The sequence below is a fragment of the Hibiscus syriacus genome, unplaced genomic scaffold (genome assembly GCF_006381635.1).
Source record: "Hibiscus syriacus cultivar Baekdansim isolate YM2019G1 unplaced genomic scaffold, ASM638163v2 tig00111835_pilon, whole genome shotgun sequence".
Lineage (NCBI taxonomy): Eukaryota > Viridiplantae > Streptophyta > Magnoliopsida > Malvales > Malvaceae > Hibiscus > Hibiscus syriacus.
Genome location: NW_024063193.1, coordinates 1,371,807 through 1,395,055, shown reverse-complemented (window position 1 = coordinate 1,395,055; position 23,249 = coordinate 1,371,807). Strand labels below are relative to the sequence as shown.

Below are 23,249 nucleotides of genomic sequence, written 5' to 3'. Positions count from 1 at the left end.
TTCGAATGCATTTTATGCATCGATGCACACCCATGCACCGATGCACAGCCATGCATCGATGCACTCTGAATTTTATTGGAACACAGAATGCATTTGATGCACCGATGCACAGACCATGCATCGATATACTCCTGGCTTGTTTGAAACATCGAATGTAATTAGTGCATTGATGCACCCCTAGTGTACCGATGCACTAAGTCTTATAACGGTCGAAATATTTGAATTTTACACATAGTGTACCGATACACCTTGGCTATGCATCGATGCACCTCACGCTCCCACCAGATTTTTAAATGATAATTACACAATAATGGCTCTATTGACTTCACCAATGATTCCCCAACGTTCAGAAGTGATCCAAGGTGTATTTAAACAAGCTTAGGAGCCATTGATCAACAACAATTAAGAAGAGAAGCTAGAGAATCAAAGAGAAAGCATCAAACCTCAAGTTTGAGCATTTCAAGCCTATTTTTCATTCAATATTCATTTTGCTTTCAAGAACACTTATTGTGCTCAATTGTATTTATTTTTAAGTGTTCTTTCTTTGTTCTAGAATTGTGCAAACATCTTACCTTGTGAGGTTTTCTATAAGTTTGCAAATTTGTGTATTTCTCTTTGGGAGAGAGTGTTCTCAAGAATTTGGGGTATAATTCTTGAGGGAGTTGTAAGGTTACTCTTTGTCCTCAAAAGAAATAACAAATTAGTGAATTTGTTGGAAAATCCTTAGTGTGGATAGCTAAAGTAGTGGACGTAGACTTTGGTTGAGAAAGTCAAATAACTCTAAATCGCTGTACAATTATTTTCAATTTTCTGTAAAAACTTCCACCAAATTTTTTTTTGCCAATTCACCCACTCTTGGCCGATTCGTCGATCGATTAACTCAACAAACTCAAATAAATCGAAATTTTTTAGTCAAATCGACTCGATTAGATCAAACGCCCACCCCTAATCATAAATCTTCAAACTATTATCCTTATTTTAAATTGATACCAAGGCTTTTGAACTTTTAAATTCTATCTCAAACTTTAAGTTTTATTCTAAATTGATCTTAAACTTTTGTACATTTCAATTTAGCTACTTTTTGTAAACAGGAATGGATCGAGCGGTGTTGGGGTACAGTCACACACCTAAAGTTTTTAAATTTTGATTAGTTATCTAATTTAACATCCCTAAATTTATAATATAATTGCATAGTTCACCATTTTTTTTTGTCGTAACTCGTGCGAATTGAGATGTGAAAAAAAGGAAGGAAAAAATAAAAAATAAAAAGTTTTACATAATCCTCCAAAACGATATTATTTAGGTATTAATAAAATTATATCAAAATATTATTTTTGAACACATTATCATACTGATAATAAAATTGTCGTTCACATCATTGCATTGTTTCCAAATTAGGTTTAATGTTAGAATTGAATTTTAAATTAAAGTTCAATATTAGATTTGAATTATGAAATGACCATCCAGCTCAGTTGGTAGAGCACAAGATTATTAACTTTGAGGTCGTAGGATCGAGTTCCACGGAAGACATTTCATAATTCAATCCTACTATCTTACCTCCCTCTTACCCCATACATATGAGAAAAAAGAACAGTCATTTCAATATTAGAATTAAATTAATTGAAGGTTGGTATAAATAATATATTATTTAAAGTTAAATGATTATAATTTTATCGGGTGTGCCAGGTCTACGAAGAGTAAAGATCCTGACCACCAAAATCGCAACAGCATCCAGCAACTCGGCACTACATTTGTTGCATCAGATATAAGTTTGTGGTGGTGATTTTTCTTTTAATTTTTTGACACGTGTTAGAAAGTAGATTTGAACCTCTGATCATCACCGGCAACCAGATTCCTTATCCATAATATCAATTCGGCTGCCTTCAAAACTCTCCTAAAGCAAGTTCAACGATCGCGTTTGTAAAATGTTTGTGTAAATATCACAGCTGATGGCTGCCGATCCCTTCTTCTTCACCTCTCTCGAATCTCGCTCCATGAGTCGTTTCCCCTGCTGTAATCAAACATCACTCTTCTGGCGCTTCCGCTTCCCTCCGTTACACTGCCACACGCTTCGACTCTCTCCGACCAAACCTAAGCTCAATCACCACTTCGTTGTTTCCAAGTGCTCCAGTTCGGATTCCGTTTCTGCTGACGTGGATATCCTTTCCTCAACCGGTACGTTGTTTTATCTTTGATTCCTGTCTTTTTGTTACTTTTGAATGAATCGAGTCCGCTGCTTGTTTGTTGAATCTCTTTCAAGTATTGTTGCGAATAACAAAATCGCTTTTGCTCTTTAGCGACTTTGAGATAGAAAAACTGACTTTCAACTAAAAGAAACTTAAAATAAATCTAGTCATTAATCTTTATAATAATTGTGAACATTGGTGAACTGTGCAGAGTGTTCTGATGGCAGCGTAATCTTCCGGTTTGGAGACGCAAGTGAGATGGCAATAATCGAAGATCAAACTCAAATGACCGATGAAAGTGCTAAGGTCGTTGCCGAAGTTGGTCGTGAAAATTTGGACAAGGAAGATGAGAGCAGTTTTAAAGCGGTTGTTGTTTCTGATGGCGATGCTGAAGCAGTAGAACATGTAAAGAAGAAAGTTGGCCGTAATTTGCAAGTTAAATCTTCACTTAAGAGAAAACAAAGACGAAATGCAACCAAAGCAACTGAAGTTAAAGAGAGAGCTGCTTCTGTGGACAGTGATGACAGAGAGAGTGAAGAAAAATCAGTTGATTCTTCTAACCATATAAATCTTAAAGAGGGATCTGATGAGGTAGATGATGTTGTTAAAATAGAAACTAATGATGTGCCCGGGGGAAATGGTCAGGGCACTTGTAAAAATGAGGGTTCAAGTAATTTGAATGTGGTATTAGATCAGGATTTAGTTCATCATGTAGAAAATGTTTCTCCTCCATTGGCAGCTTCTGCTGTTGAAAGTACAATTACTAGTCAATTAGATTCCCCGGAGTTGGATTCCGAAGTTGAAGTGCCCCATGGTGTTACTGTTAACTTCCAAGAAGAAAATAAGGGTAGTTCTGCGGGAAGTGACGAGATTGATGGTAAAACTGAGGAAAGTGCTTTGAATATGGTATCAAATATTGGTTTCGTTCCTGATATAAAGAAGGTTTCTCCTCCACTGGAATCTTCTGCTACTGAAACAGAAATTATAACTGAACTAGATTCCTTAGAGTCTAGTTCCAAAAGCAAAGCTCCCCACGGTGTTAAGCTGGAGGAGGAAGAAAATACTGATGCTGAGGAAAATGGGGAGAGAATTGGTAAAACTGAGAGTACCACTCCAAATATGGAGTCTAAGATAAATTTAGTCCCTGATGTAGGACAGGCTTCTCCTCCATTGGCAGCTCCTGCAATTGAAAGTGAAATTAGGACTGAATTAGCTTCTCCAGAGTCTAGTTCCAAAAGCGAAGTTTCCCACAGTGTTAAGTTGGAGGAGGAAGGAAAAACCAGTGCCGAGGAAAACGGAGAGATAATTGGTAAAATTGAGGGTACCACTTCAAATACGGAAGGGTCTAAGATAGATTTAGTTCCTGATGTAGAACAGGTTGCTCCTCCATTGGCAGCTCCTGCTATTGAAAGTGAAGCTAGAACCGAATTAGCTTCTGCTGAGTCTAGTTCCAAAAGCAAAGTTCCCCACAATGTTAAGCCGGAGGAGGAAGAAAATACTGGTGCTGAGGAAAATGGGGAGAGAGTTGGTAAAATTGAGGGCACCACCTCAAATAAGGAGCCTAAGATAAATTTAGTTCCTGATGTAGAACCGGCTTCTCCTCCACTGGAAGCTCGTGCTATTGAAAGTGAAATTAGAAATGAATTAGCTGCTTCAGAATCTAGTTCCAAAAGCGAAGTTCCCTCCAGTGTTAAGCTGAAGGAGGAAGAAAGCAGTGGTGCTGAGGAAAGTGGAGAGGGAATTGGAAAAATTGAGGGCACTACTTCAGATATGGATTCTAAGATAGAAAAGGTTTCCCCTCCATTGGCAGCTCCTGCTATTGAAAGAGAAATTAGAACTGATTTAGCTGCTTCAGAGTCTAGTTCCAAAAGCGAAGTTCCTCACAGTGTTAAGCTGGAGGAGGAGGAAGAAAATAGTGGCGCTGAGGAAAAAGGTGAGAGAATTGGTAAGATTGAGGTTGCTACTTTGAATACAGAACCAAATATGGATTTAGCCGTGGAAGAGGTTTCTGCTCAATTGACAGCTTCTGAAACTAGTATTGAAAGTGAAATTGCAATTCAATCTACTCCTTTACCCGAGGTGGATTCAGTTTTCAAAGAGGCTACAGTCCATAAAACAGTGAATAAATCTGTTGATAGTGACATAATCAAGAGCTCAAAAACGGTCAGTTCTCTATTTTTCCTTATATTCAATTTGGGTGTTTATATTCAATTTGGATATCCCAGTGAACAATGTATAAATGTAATACTATAAATAATGAAAGAATTGATGCGATTTTGAATGGTTTTCCCTCTTCTCCCAGTTCAAATAATATTACATAGAAATTAATCATCATACTTCATGTTGCTTTTTGATGCCATCAGAACTGTAAAGACTAAGGCCGAAAGAATATCATAGTAAGGATCCTTCTTTTGTGTAACTAGCCCAAGATTCAAACGTAAAATATGAGTTTAAAAATGATAAAAGATGATGACATTGGTGCATTAACATAAATATTCTGGCTGTCTAGTTGCTAGGGAAGTTCTTCTGTTATTATCTGCAAAGCAATGCAAATAAATTTAGGATTTAATCATCTAACGTTGAGTTTCAATACAAGGTTTAGGCATGTTTGTGTTTAGTTTTCTGAGCAATTTCTTTTAAATTGTGGACTTCTCATGAGCATGACATATTGGTAACATATTTTATATTCTTCAGAGTTTGAAGCTTTATTAAGCTCCAGAAATCTAGAATACCTTTAAAAAATATATTGAGCTTTAAATATGGTTCCTCCCTCCTAATTTTCAAATGCTGCCTGCCTAAGCATGTCATCACCACTTATTGTCAATAGAATACTTTATTTGGAAGCCTATTGCGTTACCATCACAAAGAACTCACGCATTGAGGATCTGGAGTTATTTGCGCTATCAAGTCAATTTGCCTGAAGTTCTTTGTATATTTGTTATTTTCAGTCAGATGAGGCCATGCCTTTCTCATTTCCCAAAGAAGAGACAACTGAGGCTGATGCACTAAGTGATAACAAAGTCAGAGTGACAATGCTTAAAGGTGTAGAATTACAGTCAAGTGGACCAACTTTGGAAAGGTAAATTACTCCATTGTCAAACAAATGCACAAAGAGTTTTCTATCTGTCTCATAGATTGATGCATTAGTTCTTCCTATCAGTAAAAATACTAATACGCAATTGATTGATTTTTCACCCTTGTCTTTTAGCCAGATTGTTGTTGTTTCTTATGATTTACATTTTAAAATAATTGATTGATCTTTCACCCTTTTATGAAAATTGTGAGGAAACAACAAACATTATTTCCCATGCCCAAAAAATGGCTGGGGTTTTTGGGGAGTGGGGATCAGCGATTGCTGAACTTTATATTATGGTCTTTTTTCCCTTTTTATATCGATATTGTATTTGCAGTGAGTTGATACTAACATACCAGATTAAAGATGATAAGCTGGGTCAGTATGTGAATCACTTTTTCGCTTCTTACGTCCTCATGTTTGTTTTTATAAATGTATCCAAACAGGGAGGAAATGCCAACAGCAGGATTTTTCTTATATTCCGGTGCTGCTCTATTGCCAAATCCAACTAAGGTACTTAAGGATGGCCATAATCAATGACACCTTTTCAATTAATTGTTTTAATTTTCCAATATTACGATTAGTAAATTATTTTCAAATTGGATAAAAGAACAAATCAAAATTCTCTGTTAAGTTTACAATCAGATTTTGCTAGTTTGACATTTTAACATGGCAGATCAATATAATGCTAAAAATGCAACTCTTACACATTAGTGAGAGTAACTTTATGAACTTTGGATCTAAAACAGTAAAAGTAACAACACTATCGTTAAAATGAATTTTAAAAGACATCAGTTGCTTGGGCACTTTGATGTATGTTTGACTTGAGTTTGAGAATTCCGTTTGAGTAATATGAAAAGTAATAATTCCAGGCCTTCGCAGGTGGAGAGGATGCTTATTTTATCGCCCGCCAGAACTGGCTAGGTGTTGCTGATGGAGTTGGTCAGTGGTCACTTGAAGGTACCATTCTCTTTAGCTATCCCGTTTTTTGTTTTCAGCAGAACCAATTCTTGTTGCATTTTTTTCCTTGCACTGCAAACCGTGAAAGAATTGTTTTGCAATGTTTGGACTGAATTATTTGTTTCCTATCTTATTCTTCAGGGATTAGTGTTGGAGTATTTGCAAAAGAACTTATGGAAAACTGTGAAAGAATTGTGTGTGATAGAAATGGAGTTCCGAATCAAATAACTGACCCAGTTGAGGTCCTTAATAGAGCTGCTGTGAATACTCAAACTCGTGGTTCATCTACTGTTTTGGTTGCTTACTTTGATGATAGAGTATGTGGTCATTAAACTTGACAAGCTTTTCTCCTATGCAAATTTCATTTAGTCATTGTATCAATGAAATAACTTACAACCTAATCCTAATCAAACTAGACTCACAATTGGAAACCAAGGTCTACCAAATCTAGGATTTTACTACTATTCCTTGAGTCAGAAATATAAGGAAACCTTTTTAATTTCAAGGGAGGAATGGTAAGTGGTAACTTAATATAGAGACTTTTCATTTGATGAAACTTAATTGCTCATCTTTTTTCTTTGAACTTCTTGTCTGTGTGAAGTAAAAGGTTAATGAATTAACAAAATATTTTCAATTTCTTAGTTGGAGTCTCATTTGCATGAATGATTGTTTTTTCAAAACATTGTTTTCTGTACTTGAGAATATTTCTTATAATATACAAAAAAAAAAAAGAATTATTCATATTTAAGTGATAGAGTGTGTTCACTCGTGTGATTGAAACAGAGTTGTTCATATTGGTACTGGATCTAAAGACCACATATTTCCAGAAGTTCATAATGCTCCTGCATACACTGAAATGTATCTTGCGTGTCTTATGATTTGTAAAACTGTTGTTGGTCAAAATATGCATAGGCTGACAACTGATGCTAATGTTAGCCAGTCAATCTACTTTGTTGGAATGAATATATTTATTTTCTCAGTGATATAATGTTTGATCTAATATTAATCAAGAAAATAAATAAATAAATCAGTGCTGAGAATGAACTAGGTGTTCCTTTCTACAACTTTTACCTGGAAGGCTATGCCTCTATGGATCTGCAGGCTCTCCATGTGGCCAATATTGGCGATTCAGGCTTCATGATCGTAAGAAATGGTGCTGTATTTAAAAGGTCTTCCCCAATGCTTTATGAATTGAATTTTCCTGTACAAATCGAAAGAGGAGATTATCCCTCTGACTTTGTGGAGGTATACTGTTTGAATTCCATTTCTAATAAGAGTTATATATATTATACTATTACATAGAAAGATAAAATATATTCGTAATTGTCTCCTGCACTTTGAATCGCTGATTTGAGCAACACTGTATCTTCTGCAAACAGATATTGAGTTTCATTTAAATTAGGAAGTGAAGGTAAAATAATATGGTCGATCTTTTTACACATGGCTGCTGATTTCTTGCAGGTTTACAAAATTGACTTGGATGAAGATGATGTTATTATCACTGCAACTGATGGACTTTTTGACAATCTCTATGAGAAAGATATAGCTTCAATTGTCTTCAAATCATTGAAAGAGAATCTGAGGCCCCAGGTGCTTATCACTGTTTTTTCATTTCCATCTCCTTTCCCTCATATAGTAGTAAAATGCATAAGTTGCATATGCAAAATAATAAAATATAGTCTATGTACATGGTAACCCCACATTTCTTTCATGGGCAGGAAATAGCAGAACTCTTGGCAACTAGAGCGCAAGAGGTTGGACGGTTATCATTGGTTAGGAGTCCAATATCAGATGAAGTGCAGGCAGCTGGGTATGTGGGATATAGGGGTGGAAAGCTTGATGATGTGACTGTTATTGTGTCGTCGGTGAAAAGGCGATTCAGTAATCATGTACAGTAAGTTTGTTCTCTTCGCCTTAGTTTTAACATTTATCAGTGTCATGAGGAAATGCTCATATTTGTAACAGAATCATCTCTGGTCTCTTCATAGCTTCACATATGATATCTGGCTGTGGAAGGCCAGTGGGGATCCAGTAGCTCAAATTCGACCAACAACTAGGAAACTAATTAGATAACAAAACAGTATTCTCTGCACATGCATTGCCTCTGATCTGATCATGTACTTTGTTGCACAAAACATCCATGCATGTCGGCTTTGTTACAATAACTCTTAAGATGTTTATCACAAGTTGCCTCATTCTCTCTCATTGCTTTCTTGTGAAAGGAGCTAAGACCACCATGGATTCATGTCGTCAACCAGCTGTTTATTGATAAAATAATCGAACTTGGGTTGCCACAGCTCTGTTAAAACTGAAAACTGGGCAGAATTATATTTTATTCCTCTAACTTTCAATTACAACAAATAGGTCCTTTATATAAACAATTTCCTCAATAACTGATATCTAACAAACTTAACAAACTAACAGAATATGTAAAATCAGTTAACACTTTCTACACTCCCCTTCAAGTTGGTGGTTGTAAAGATGTCTTTAAACCCCAACTTGGAAACTAGATATTCATGTTGATGTACACCTAAGGCTTTAGTCATTAAATATGCTTGTTGCTCCCCTGTCTTGATGTGTTCTGTTTGTATCAAGCCTTCTTGAATCTTTTCTCTGACAAAATGACAGTCTATCTCAATGTGTTTAGTTCTCTCATGGAAAACTGGATTAGCTGCTATTTGCAAGGCTGCTTTACTATCACACATTAGCTTAGCTGGTGCTATATTTTTCAAGCCCAATTCAGCCAACAAACCCTTCAGCCATACTATTTCTACAGCCGTCCCTGCCATGCTTCTATATCCTGCTTCTGCAGAAGAGCGTGCAACAGTGTTTTGCTTCTTAGACTTCCAAGAAATTAGAGACATTCCAAGCTTGATACAGAAACCAGTTATAGACCTTCTAGTCATAGGACAAGCAGCCCAGTCAGAATCACAATAGGCAAATAACCTGCACTTACTCGCAGCACTTAATAAAATCCCCTGTCCTGGATTTTTCTTGATGTATTTTACCACTCTCAATGCACCTTCAAGATGTGATTGTTTTGGTTTATGCATGATCTGACTGAGGAAATGTACAGCATAGACAACATTTGGCCTTGTGTGAGTCGGATATATTAGTCTACCTATAAGTCTCTGAAAAACATATTTGTCTTGCAACAGTTGTTCATTGCTACAAACTGCTTCATCATACTCAGCTGTAGTAAACTTCTTGTTCTGCTCAAGAGGTGTCAAAGCTGGTTTAGCTCCCCCTGCTCTAGTTTCTTCAATTAACTCTAGAGCATAGTTTCTTTGATTTAGCACAATTCCTTCTTTTGATCTTAGAACCTCTAATCCTAGAAAGTATTTCAACTCTCCAAGATCTTTTATTTTGAAATTCTTATTCAAAATGTGCCTCAGTTCTGCTATCAGTTTCTCATTACTCCCAGTGATTAAAAGATCATCAACGTATACCAATAAAACAACAATGTCACTCCCTTGTTGCTTAGTGAACATTGAATAAGCATACTTGCTCTACATGTAACCAGCTGTAAGTAATGCTTCTGATAGCTTCAAATTCCATTGCCTGGAGGCTTGCTTCAGTCCATAAAGTGATTTATGCAGCCTACCAACCTTAGACTCCCTTGACTGCAAAAACCATCAGGAAGTGCCATATAGACTTCCTCAACTAAGTCACCTTGTAGGAAGCCATTGTACACATCCATTTGATAGAGAGGCCAAGAAAAGATGGAGGCAACAGCAAGAACAGTTTGAACAATGACTAGTTTAGCAACTGAAGAGAAGGCATCCACAAAGTTAACTCCTTCTCTTTGATTGAATCCTTTAGCAACAAGGCGAGCTTTGAAACACTCAACACCTCCATTAGCCTTGTACTTGATTCTGTTTACCCACTTACAACCTATTGGAACTTTCCCTGAAGGCAGAGTAACTATAGACCAAGTGTTGTTTGATTCCAAAGCATCAATCTCTTCCTTCATTGCTTGGATCCACAAAGGGTTGGTGATGGCTTCAAAATATGTTTTTGGTTCACTTAAATGAGAAGTAGAAGATAAGAAACTTTGAGTTTTATAACGTAAGTGAGAATAACAAATGAAATTGGAAATGGGATACTTACTTGGAAGAGATGAAGATTGGTAGGATTGAACATAGTCATGTAGCCAATTAGGAGGTTTGATAGTCCTAGTAGACCTTCTTTGAGGTAAACATTAATTTTGAGGTAGATGAAGTGAACTAGAACATGGACTTGAAGATGGAATTGGTAAACTAGTTGAAACTTGAGGTGATGCAGAAGAATAAGAAGAAGAAGGAGGAGGAGGAGGAGAAGATAGAGTAGGTGAAGCAGAATTTACTGGATTAGATGGTGCATAAATTTCGAGAGTAAGAAAATCAGAATCATCAATGAAAGGCTGAGTAGGAAAAAAAGGGGAAGGATTAGTTAATGGAAATGAGAAAGGAAAGATAGTCTCATGAAAGACTACATCACGATTTACAAAAAAAGATTTTGTATGAAGATCAAAAAGAAGATAGCCCTTTTGAGTTGATGAATAACCCATAAAAAACTGAATGTAAGGCCTTTGGAGAAAATTTATCTTTATAGTTAACTTTGGTTGCATAGTAAAGACAACCAAATACTTTCATATGAGAAAGATTAGGTGATTTTTTATAGAAAGCTTCAAATGGACTTTTCCAGTCTAAAACAGTAGTAGGGAGCCTGTTAATGATATAACAGACTGTTAAGACACACTCGCCCCAAAATTTGATAGGAACATGAGAATAGAATCTAAGAGCACGAGCTACCTTTAAAAGATATTTGTGTTTTCGTTCAGCGACCCCATTTTGTTGGGGTGTGTGAACACAGGAGCTTTGGTGAATAATACCAAGGGATGAGAAGAGTTCAGAACAATTTTCACTAAAAAATTCACCACCATTATCACTACGAACATACTTAACTAAAGAAGAATGATGAGTTTGAACAAGAGTAAAAAATTGTTTAAGAAAGAGAATTGCATCACTCTTAAATCTCAACAAGTAAACCCAAGACAACCTAGTGTGATCATCTACAATAGTCAAAAAAGATCTATGACCACTGTGTGTTGAAATTCTATGTGGACCCCACAAGTCAACATGAATTAGATCAAAGGGTTTAAGTGACCTAGATGAACTAATATGAAAGGGTAATCTAGATTGTTTTGCAAGAAGGCATACAAAATATTGCTTAACAGAGTTTTCATTTAACGGAACAAAACACAAAAAAGGAGTTTTATGCATTTTAACAGAAGTGGCATGCCCTAAACGTGCATGCCAAAGCATTGTATTATTATTAGATGAAACAGACATACAACCAGAACCAACTTTGCATTTAGAAGATAACAAATCAGAAGTAACATTTGTAGAGGACAAACCAGAAACAAGGTCTTGAGAATTAAACAAATAGAGATCCTGCAACATGCATAAATGAGGGTAAAAAACAATACTGCAGTTGAGGTCTTTAGTGAGTTTTGACATTGACAACAGGTTATGATTAAAATTAGGAACATACAACACATTTGGAATAACATCAACTGAGTTAAAATGAAAACTACCAGTATGGGTGATTGGATCAGTTTTACCAGTAGGCAATTGGACAGAACTAGGCTCACATGAAGTTAGAGATTGCAAACAATAGATTTCAGACACCCCTGTATCTAGTATCCAACAAAAGGAATTAGAAGAAGTAGGTGAGCACATAGAAGCAATACTGCCAGGTTGACTGCTGCATCAACCGAGGGAGTTTTATTCAAGAGTTCAAGAATTTGATGATATTGAGCTGTTGTGAAAACTGGAGCAGGATTAATCGTGCTTGATTCACCAGAACGGGACTCATGATCGGAATCAGCCAATGAGGGACTAGTAACAAGAGCTGCCTGAGAATTCCTCTTGTTGAATTTGAAGTCTGGAGGAAACTCGATTAAACGATATCAGTTGTCTCGCTTATGGCCTTTTATTTTGCATTAATCACAAACGCCAGTGAATTACCTTCGATCATAATTTCCAGACGCATTAGAGTACATGGCAGTAGCACCCGAAACACCAGATAGATGAGCTCGTTGTGCTTCTTCTTGCACAATCATTGAGTATGCTTGATTCACGGTCGGTAGAGGCTGCATAAGTAGAACTTGACTACGAACAGCCGAGTAAGTATCATTAAGGCCCATAAGAAATTGCAACAGCTTCTGTTGGGTAATATGTTTAGAATTTTGCTGAGATGCCTCGCAATTACAGGCTGAAAGAGGAACTAGGGCATGATATTCATCCCACAGCAATTTCAATTTGGTAAAGTAAGTGGAAACTATTGAATCACCTTGATGTAGAGTAACAATTTCACGATGAAGAAGATAAATTATGGATCCATCTACCTTGTCGAATCGCTCCTTCAAATCATTCCAGACATGAGCAGCGCTTGAAGCAAACACGATTCCAGCCGAGAGATCGCTGCTCACTGTGCTGAGAATCTAGGACGAAACAAACGTAGTATAGCGTTGCCATTGAGAGTGCAAAATTTCATCGTAATCTTCTTTGCAGCAAGTGCCATCAACGATACCTAACTTGTTCTTAAGCCAGCAACGCGATTCTCATAGATCGGCTCCAGATGTTGTAATTGTCGATGCCAACTTGAAGTCGAGCACGGCGGTGGTAGCAGCGGTGTCAGGAGTATCCATCTCGTTGAAGAAAATCGCACAAAGCAAGACCTAATCGAGAAGAAAGGATTATGGGTTGAAGGAAGACACGGGAAGAGTGAGGACGGCCCAAGAATAGCCTGGGCTAAACTGATACCATGTTAAAACTTAAAAGTGGGCTGAATTATATTTTATTCCTCTAACTTTCAATTACAACAAATAGGTCCTTTATATAAACAATTTCCTGTAACTAACTCAATAACTAATATCTAACAAACTTAACAAACTAACAAAATATGTAAAATCAGTTAACACTTTCTACAAGCTCCTGGTAGGTCAGCGGCACTTCTCTAGCACCCTTAACCTTCAATTAGTGAATTGTTGAAATGCATGCATAGGGGGTATTGATTGCATCCGTAAATGCAGAAACTTGAGTAGGATGGTCCACGTAGAGCTTCCCGGTGGGCGGATGAAACGGAGAATAAGCTATTTCTGAGAAATAACACCAAGGTGTGGATGGGATTCTGTGTAAACTGTAAAGTTTAGTGCAAGTTACTCTATAACTTAGTATCTATTGTTTATCCTAAACCCTTTGATAATCTTATTTTATCACCATATTATATTCCATCTTGAAATTTGGATTAGTATAAATTTTTATAAATCTATTTTTTTTTAATTGTAAAGTTGATATAAATAGAAAATTTAAGAATTAAATTAATAGAAGTTATCTAATTTTTGGTAGAGGAATAAAAAAAATTTGGCATCAAGCCATTGAGTCTCCACTTTTCAAATTCCTTCTAGAATTGAATTCCTTCATGTCTTTAGTTGAGTTATTGCGCTGGACGATTCGAGAAACACGAATATCAATTAAAAACACGTTTCACGCAAAATTGTCTATATTTTTCTTTTTAAGTAAGATATTGCTCAGGTTTCTTATTTTAATACAATTATTAATTTTTAATTTATTGATAGATTATATTCAATTAAAAATCATAAATATTTATGATAGAATAATTTTTAGATTCAAGTTATTTTATTTACACCGTTAAAATTTAAAATTTATTTCTTATTTAAGATTTTATTTTACTATGTCAATTGATAATTTATTCATATTTGTTTTATAAATTATAAAAATTAATTATTTTAAGTTATGATTGTTTCTTTCAATAATATCTTGAAAATTTTAAAACTGTCGTAATCGTCTTTCAGTTGGGTCCCGAATTGGGTTTCGACGTGAATGAGTTGGGTTAGAGTCGTTATCGACCACTTTAAAACGAATTTAGGTGGGTCGGACACCATCTTACCTGATTTGTGTTGTACAAAAAACGTGTCGGGTTCGGGAGTCGGTTAAGGTCAAGGAAGTATTAGCATCCTTGAATCGCCTTTTAGGTACAAATTAATTTGTCGGTTATTTTTAATTGTGAAAATTAAAAATTTAAATTAAAATTTAAAAATTCGATTTTAGTTGTTTACCTTTGATCGATTGAAAGTATCCCTAAAAAAGAAAAAATGTTAGATTGTAAAAATAAAATAAAAAAAATTAAAAGGAAAAAAATATATAATAATAGTAATAAGATAAATGAGGGAAAAATAAAATACATAAAATGGAGTAAAAATAATGAAATAAAATAAATAATAATAATAATAAACAGGGTTAAATATTGAAAAAAAATGTTAATAAGATAAATATTAAAAAACCAAAAGAAAATAAAAAATAAATAAATAAATAAAAGGACCAAATTGAATGATATTGAAGATGGAATGATTACACCAAAGATTAATCCCTTAAAATCCAAAAACATTTACCTTACACATGTGTCAAGCACGTGAACCCCTATTAATAGATCAATTTGTGCGTGAACCCCCAAAACATATTTAAAACATCTTTTTAAATGTATTTCTAAAACCATATTAACATAATCAACTTGATTCCAAAACATGACACCCACAGTGGCATTTAAAACATATTTTATTAATCCTAAATTGCATCTTCTTCTCACCTCACACTGTCGCTCAAAGAAGAGAAAGGAAACTCCTTTTTTTCTCTACTTTGAAACTAGGAATTTCATAGAAGAAAATGGTCACCGTTCTTTGGCTATAAATTTGTGACCACCTTCATCCACCCATAGGTTCCTCAACGGAGATCCAGTGCACGAGAAAGGGAACGCGAAGGCTTTCCTTGAAAATGAGCTTTCCTTTTCGAACTGAGGTAATATACTTCTCTCTACAATCCTTTCTCTCTTATTTTTTATTTTTCGAATGATTTTGGATATTTTTCCTCGGTACTTGTTGCTTTCGAAACAAAACCGTATCTCTCCCCTTGACTTGGTTCGAATGCTCTCCCGAACCCCTTCGTTTTCTCTTGGATTTCTTCCCTTTTTTGTATATCTTCTGCGTGAAAATCTCCCCCTTTTGTGTTGATTACAAGGGATTTTATAGGGCCTAAGAACCCCTATTTTGGGTGTTTAAATCATACTAAAACATTAATGCTTCGTGTTTGTTGGTGTGTTGGACTGTTCCGAGGAAACCGGTGTGGATGCGAGTCATTGGGGTGAGACGTACGGCTGTGGGAATCTACACGTCTAGTGGAATGGCGCTGGCTTGGAATGACAGAACTAGGGTCACTGCTGTTGGGCCATTGTTTAACTAGCATTTGGGCTGCAATAACGGGCTGGATGTAATGGGCTGATTGGATCTGTAAAAGAAAAAAAGAATAAATATGTAATTATAATAATAGTGTATTATAGTATATAGTATAATATATTTATGTAACACATCTGTATGGTACAAATTAATACTATATAATATAATAAACTAATTAAATGAATGACTCGAATTGGACGAAAATGAGTGTTTACAGTTGCCCCTCTTTGTCATTTTTCGTGGAACGAAAAATAGGACAAAGATAAAAAGACACAAATTTTCGTTCGGTTGAGTTGAAAAATTGACTCTGAAAGAATAACTCTCTGTGAAATCGAGTCCATCTTACAATGATATGGAATTGAATCGAAATGTGGCTTCTCGTTGCCAAATTATAGTCAACTTAGGTCTTCTTCTCGATTTTAGGACCATGGTTAAAAATTCGATTGGAAAGTAGTTTCTTAACTCCACCATGTGGTTGATAGGCCCTCGAGCTGAATGAAATCGAACTCGAAAGTTTCGTGTTTCAAGAGAAACAATTTCAAAGTTTTTTTTTATGTTTCAAGAGAAATTATCTAAAGGGAGGCAAAATTTTGTTTTAAGAGAAACATATTCAAAGATTGGTGTTTCAAGAGAAAATGTCACAAGAAAGACAAAACTGTCTCAAGGGAGACAAAATTAGTTTTAAGAAAAACATATTCAAAGATTTTGTTTCAAGGGAAACTGTCTCAAGAGAGACAAAATTTGTTTCCAGGGAAACTGTCTCAAGAGAGACAAAATTTGTTTCAAGAGAAACTTTCTCAAGAGAGACAAAACTTAGTTCCAAAAGAAACTATCTCAAGGAGACAAAATTAGTTTTAAGGAAAACAAATTCAAAGATTTTGTTTCAAGGGAAACTGTCTCAAGAGAGACAAAATTTGTTTCAAGGGAAATTGTCTCAAGAGAGACAAAATTTGTTTCAAGGGAAACTGTCTCAAGAGAGATAAAATTTGTTTCAAGAGAAACTGTCTCAAGAGAGACAAAATTTGTTTCAAGGGAAATTGTCTCAAGAGAGACAAAATTTGTTTCAAGAGAAACTGTCTCAAGAGAGGCCAAATTTGTTTCAAGGGAAACTGTCTCAAGAGAGACAAAACTTAGTTCTAGAAGAAATTGTCTCAAGGGAGACGGAATTTGTTTTGAGTAAATTAGTCTCAAGAGATACGACCCCTTGTTTCGAGAGAAACAATCTCAAAGGCGATTGATAATCTGCTCGTTCCTGCATGTTAAAGAAATCTTTTCAGAAGCTCTAATCGTTGACTTAAGGAAGTCAAATATGTGGATGACATGTTTGCTGTGACACAAAATCACTTCATCGGGCACGATATCCTTCTTCGTGAAGTTGAAATCGTGGATGGCTCCTTCGTTGTGAAGTTGAGCCTTAACTTGAATATCCTTCGTCGTGAAGTTGAAATCCAAGCTGAAGATGAATGTTACTGGTGAGTATGATTCCCTTCGTCGTGAAATTGAAACCATTGATGGCCCATTCGTTGTGAAGTTGAGCCTTGGAATTGGATATCCTTCGTCGTGAAGTTGAAATCCAGTATGCTATTTCGAGGCCAATATCCTTCGCTGTGAAGTTGAAATTGACTTCAAAACTGGAAAGTTTGTTGACAGACACTCCTTCTCTGAGTTGGATATCCTCTATCGTGAAGTTAAAATCCAATCTGGAGATGGATGTTGCTTGTGTGTACATTCCCTTCGTCGTGAAGTAGAAACCGTGGGTGGCCCCTTCGCCGTGAAGTTGAGCCAGGAATTAGATATCCTTCGTCGTGAAGTTGAAATCCAAGTAAGTTGTATTGTTCTGAGTCCAATATCCTCTACCGTGAAGTTTAAATTGGCTCTGGAACTGGGAAATTATTTGTTGACAACCAGCCGTCCCTTCGCTGTGAAGTTGAACTTGTGTTGTCTCTAGTCCAATATCCTTCGATGTGAAGTTGAAATTGGCTTTGAAACTAGGAAGCCCCTTCGTCGTGAAGTTGAGCCTCAAAATGGCACGACCTCCATCGTGGAGTTGAAATCGTGGATGTGTGGGTACGATATCCTCCGTCGTAGAGTTGAAATCGTGGATGGCCCCTTCGTCGTGAAGTTGAGCCTTAACTTGGATATCCTTCATCGTGAAGTTGAAATCCAAGTATTGTATATTGCGGGTGGACACGATTCCCTTCGCCGTGAAGTTGAAACCGTGGATGACCCTTTTATTGTGAAGTTTGGCTTCGAGCTAGATATCTTTCGTCGTGAAGTTGAAATCTACTCTTGAGCGAATTGTGTCGCTTTGAGTCCAATATCCTTCTTTGTGAAGTTGAAATTGACTCTAAATGAAATTGGAAAGTTATTTGTCGACAGACAGTTGCCCCTTCGATGTGAAGTTGAGCAACCACCATTAATTTCTGAATGTGCTTTGAATCGAGTTTCTTTCGTCTTGAAGTTGCAACTTGACTCTAAAGTTGCAAAAATTATATATGTGAAAAAAATGATGCTCTAAAATACATGCATAATGAATTAGTTCTTGTTTTATTCATCGGACAGAATCTCATTTTTGTCTGCTGGTTCCTGCATATGGATGAAAGACCTTCGGAAGATTTGATAATTCACATCAGGATATTGAATTCCCAAAGATGCCCCAATATTCGATGTTGAATCTCAAAAAATGCCCCAACATTTGATGTTAAATCTCAAAAAATGCCCCATCATTTGACGTTGAATCTTCAAAGATGCCCTTATTGTTCCTCATTTCTTGCTTCAACATTGATCCTAAGTATGAGATTAGTGTTTGGGAGCCACATGCCATTTGCCAAGATCCACTCTAGAGAGATTGTCTTGTTTGAAAAAATGTTTTTCTTTCTCTTTTATTTTCAAAGTTCTGAAAATATCAATTAAAAGAGTTTCAAAAAATGTTTAATCATGAGTTTTAAAAATATTTCCCCTTTCACGGTTTTACAATTGAGACGAATCATAAAGCTAGTGTTTTATTGGATATTAAAGAATTAATTACATTGTTAATCCTTTAATAAATTATAGTTATTTGACAAGTGTCAAGATCAAAACTATTTTTGGGAAATGGTTAAGTAAAGAAAGGATAAAAAAGTCTCAGGTTATTGTGTTTGGTCAAAGGTTTGATGGGGCAGCTTGTATGCTCCTCTACTGGAAGTGTTCTCCGACTCTCAGCTCTCATGGTAATGCTCGGATTGTGCGATGCCTTATCAAGGAATTTGTGTGATCGCCTCAACTGCCCAATTTTTATATTCGAGCCGCCTTTTCAGGTTTTCAACTCGAATCCTCCTTTGGTTTCAAGACGTCATTTGGAATTTACGTCTTGAACCCCCTTTGTTATTTTTCTCTATCATGCATTAATTATACAATTTTTGCAAAAAAGATTAATCCTGATGGGCGGGATGAAATCTGAAGATAATCTCTTCTGTTCAGAACTTCATGTATGATTAGAAGGGACTTTTAAGGCACGTAATGTAGGTCATGGTTCATGGTTATGAAAGAAAATGATAAATATGCCCAAACAAGTGTTTTAGGGTATTACACCAAGGATCAATTCATTCTGATGTCTTCAATCATATCTTGCTCAATTTGAATATGCTCATATGTGTCTATCTCTTGACTCTCTATGATCTTCGAGTGGAGTGATTCAGTGATTCAGAAATGATTGTGCTTGATCAATCTCACTTGATGCTCTATGATCTTCGAGTGAAGTGGTTCAGTGATTCGGAAATGATTGTGCTTGATCAATCTCATAGTTTGAATCTCGATGCGTCGTTTGAATCGAGAGAATCTTTGCATATGCATCTTGTCTTCTTTTTTCTTCAATTTTCCTTTGTTTTTTCTTTTTTTATTTTCTCTTTGCTTTTTTTCTCTTTTTTCTCTTTTTGTTCTGATTGAATCTTCGCACTTGACATTTGGTTCACCTTTCGGTATCTCATCTGAATCAATGTCTTCACTTATGCGAGCAGATTTTCTCCACTTTTCCCCCCAATGTGGAGGGTGATCCTTGGTTAGGGTTGAATCAGAAGAAAAATACTATAGGCTCAAAAGGGGACACAAGGGATATATATTTTCTCCTATTGTGAAGGGGTAAAGAAAGAAAGTCGTTCATCATTTCATACATGGAATCTTTCACAGAAGAGGTATCCCCAGGGGGATAGATTTTCAGGATTAATTTTATTCACATAAAAATAATGTAATTAATGCATGATATAATTATTTCGAGTGAATTCTTCTTTTTGCTTCTTGCCCCCAACATGTCTCAATGTTCAGGCTCCTTGCGAGATGCCCCAAGTTGTGTCTTAGAAGAATGCTTATGTTCAAATGAACAACTCAATGCCTTGGATTTTAATGGTATAAAAATGTCAATTTTGAGTCTAAAAAGACAATGGTGTGACTTTATTGACTCAAAGAAAGGTTTGGGTATATCAAAAAGATAAATGCATTGTTAAAAAAAATTCAAAGGGAGGTAATGACAAAATTTGGTCTTTTTGGTAATGAAGGTATTTTATTTTAGGGTTTGAGACATGATAAGAAAGGTCTAATCTTGCCATATGTCAAAAATCTATAATTCTTGAAGAATTAAAAGAATCCTTAATTCATTTAATATTCGAAGAACTAAAGATTAAAATTTGTTCAATTGCTCCACCTTAGAAAGTAGCATAAATTCAATCGTTTAAAAGATTAAGCAAACATGAAAGATCAAAGACGTGTTCAAACAATACAATCCTCTAATTGCAAATGATATATGCAATGCCCCTTCTTCGGTTGTCTATACCCCTGAATCCATCAGGTTTTGGATCTCGCGCTTCAGCGCCTTATAGTTCTCAGAGGAATGTTTGGAGCATCCTATGTGGCAACTGCAAACAGCTTCAACATCGTAGCCCTTAGGATATGTGGACTCTTTTTTCATATCATCGTGACAGGCTTAGTCGTACAACCAGCTGATTGGGCTCATTCGTTGTGATTTCAGTTTTTTTTCTTTTGATGTTACAATCTTGCTTCCATGTGGTTTCATGTGGTTAAAACCACTTCATCGAATTCTCCATGAAGAAATTTCATGTTTATGAAAATGCTTAAAAAATGAAATGTACATGCAAAATGCAAAAATGCATGAAATGTTCGAGGCATTGATCCAAAAACATGTATGCTATTATAAATAATCTTTATTAGGACAAAAGTGTTTTATCTTTTAAGAGACAATAAACATATTTAAAGGTACATCCGGACTAAATCCTCTAGACCCGGAACAGGTTGACTAGTCATTTGCCTTCGTCTTTCACCGGTTGAATAACTTGTCGAACCGCTTCGGCCTCTCTGGATGAACCTTGAAAATGTTGAGTTGTTTTTTGTACTGGTTCCCAAAAGTATCGAATGACTGCATCTCTAGCTTTCATCCTTTGCTGAATCGGAAACTCCATTGAAATCCTCCATCAAAGGGATTATCCGAAGTTCATTTGCTTGTTTCTTGAATTTGTCGACAATGGCCTCCAATTCAGCTATCATTTTGCCATCTTGTTCTTGTTGTCTTTGAAGGGACTCTTGAGGTCAGTAACCTTTTTCTCGTCTTGCCCCGGCCACCTTTATCAACCCATTTTTGAAAAGTTGACTTTTGATGTACTTGATTGTGGGCACAACGTCTTCTTGATCGAATGTGACACATAGCTGCCTTGTAGATTATCCTCCTTTTCTTTCTCAGACTTTTCTGACCATAGTCGGACCTCTGAGTTTTTTACCTCTTGTATTATAACCCCTTTGTCCATTAATGCAGATTATTCATGTTTAACAAACACATTTTTGGTGGATCAACACATCTTTTAAATAATGCAAGTGATGAAAATAAAATAAAAGAAAAAAAAAGTTAGTGAGGTAAATCAAAACAATAATAAAATGAAAAATCCTACCCCATATGATATCTGCCCCACATGCTATCTACCCCACATGCTTATTATTCCTACCCGGACATGATATCTATCCCGCATGCTAATTTCAAACAAATCATAACCGTATATTTGTCTAGTTCGCATGCTTTGAACAGAAAGTAAAGCAGGAAATAAAAACAACTTAGGGTTTGGAATGAGGTTTTAGGGTGGGCACTAATTCTTTGTACTCTCTCAGTTTAGGTTCTAAAAAGGTACTCGAGTTCTCCTTGGCGGTGTCCCCTTGGGTTTGCCAGACCCTTAATCCTAAGCCCATTACAAGCTTATGTGAACTAAGTTAAACTCAAGAGGAAACATTCCCTTATGGCCATACGGAGAATAAATTCACACGAAGGCATAAGGTATATGAATCCCGAAGGTTACTTGCTAGGCCCATACGGTGAATAAATTCACACGAAGGCGTCGCTTTCACCCCTACTTAAAAGGGTTCAGAGCTCGGGTATAGAGCCTTAGATGAAAATTTTGAAAATATGAAATCATCAAAAAATGTCAGTACAACTATTTATTTGAAAAATAATCAAAGGTAAGTAATTGGAATCAAATGAATAAATTAAAATTAAAATTAAAATTAAAATTAAAATTAAAATTTACCATTTTCGCATAAAAAGACAACCAAAAATTAATTTCGGCCTGACTCACTTACCGATCCCCAGCAGAGTCGCCAAGCTGTCGTAATCGTCTTTCAGTTGGGCCCCGAATTGGGCTTCGACATAAATGAGTTGGGTTAGAGTCGCCACCGACCACTTTAAAACGAATTTAGGTGGGTCAGACACAATCTTACCTGATCTGCGTTGTACCAGAAACGTGTCGGGTTCGGGAGTCGATTACGGTCAAGGAAGGATTAGCACCATTGAACCGCCCTTTCAGTACCAATTAATTTGTCGATAGTTTTTAATTGTGAAAATTAATAATTTAAATTTAAATTTAAAAATTCGATTTGAATTGTTTACCTTTGATCTATTGAAAGTATCCCTAAAAAATAAAAAACGTTAGATTGTAAAAATAAAATAAATAAAAAAATAAATATGAAAAAAAGGAAAAAAAATATATAATAATAGTAATAAGATAAATGAGGGGAAAATAAAATACATAAAATGGAGTACAAATAAAAAAATAAAAAAATAATGAAATAAAATAAATAATAATAATAATAAACATGGTTAAATATTGAAAAATATTAAGAAGATAAATATTAAAAAACCAAAAGAAAATAAAATAAATAAATAAATAAATAAATAAATAAAAGGCCCAATTTGAATGATATTGAAGATGGAATGATTACACCAAAGATTAATCCCTTAAAATCTAAAAACATTTACCTTACATATGTGTCAAGCACGTGGACCCTATTAATAGATCAATTTGTGTGTGACATATTTAAAACATATTTTTAAATGTATTTCTAAAACCATATTAGCATAATCAACTTGATTCCAAAACATGGCACCCATAGTGACATTTAAAACATATTTTATTAATCCTAAATTGCATCTTCTTCTCACCTCACACCGCCGCTCAAAGAAGAGAAAGGAAACTCCTTTTTTTCTCTGCTTTGAAACTAGGAATTTCATAGAAGAAATTGGTCACCGTTCTTTGGCTATAAATTTGTGACCACCTTCATCCACCCATGGGTTCCTCAGTGGAGATCCAGTATACGAGAAAGGGAGAGCGTGAAGGCTTTCATTGAAAATGAGCTTTCCTCTTCGAACCGAGGTAATATACTTCTCTCTACAATCATTTCTCTCTCATTTTTTATTTTTCGAATGGGT

General features: G+C 35.6%; 1 protein-coding gene across 2 annotated transcripts; it reads left to right on the top strand.

Moving 5' to 3' along the window:
* Nucleotides 1-1,872: 1,872 nt before the first annotated feature.
* On the top strand, nucleotides 1,873-13,466 carry LOC120171752 (probable protein phosphatase 2C 62). Of its 2 annotated transcripts, XM_039179403.1 has the most exons (11): nucleotides 1,873-2,175; nucleotides 2,398-3,554; nucleotides 3,969-4,349; nucleotides 5,135-5,265; nucleotides 5,706-5,772; nucleotides 6,132-6,219; nucleotides 6,361-6,536; nucleotides 7,321-7,464; nucleotides 7,681-7,809; nucleotides 7,938-8,113; nucleotides 13,298-13,466. In XM_039179403.1, the coding sequence occupies exons 1-11, from the start codon at nucleotides 1,950-1,952 to the stop codon at nucleotides 13,365-13,367; spliced, it is 2,745 nt and encodes a 914-aa protein (XP_039035334.1). In that variant the 5' UTR covers nucleotides 1,873-1,949; the 3' UTR covers nucleotides 13,368-13,466. The 2 variants fall into 2 exon arrangements, with proteins under 2 accessions (XP_039035334.1, XP_039035335.1); XM_039179404.1 differs by lacking the exon at nucleotides 13,298-13,466 and having other exon boundaries at nucleotides 7,938-8,292.
* The last annotated feature ends 9,783 nt before the right edge of the window (nucleotides 13,467-23,249 follow it).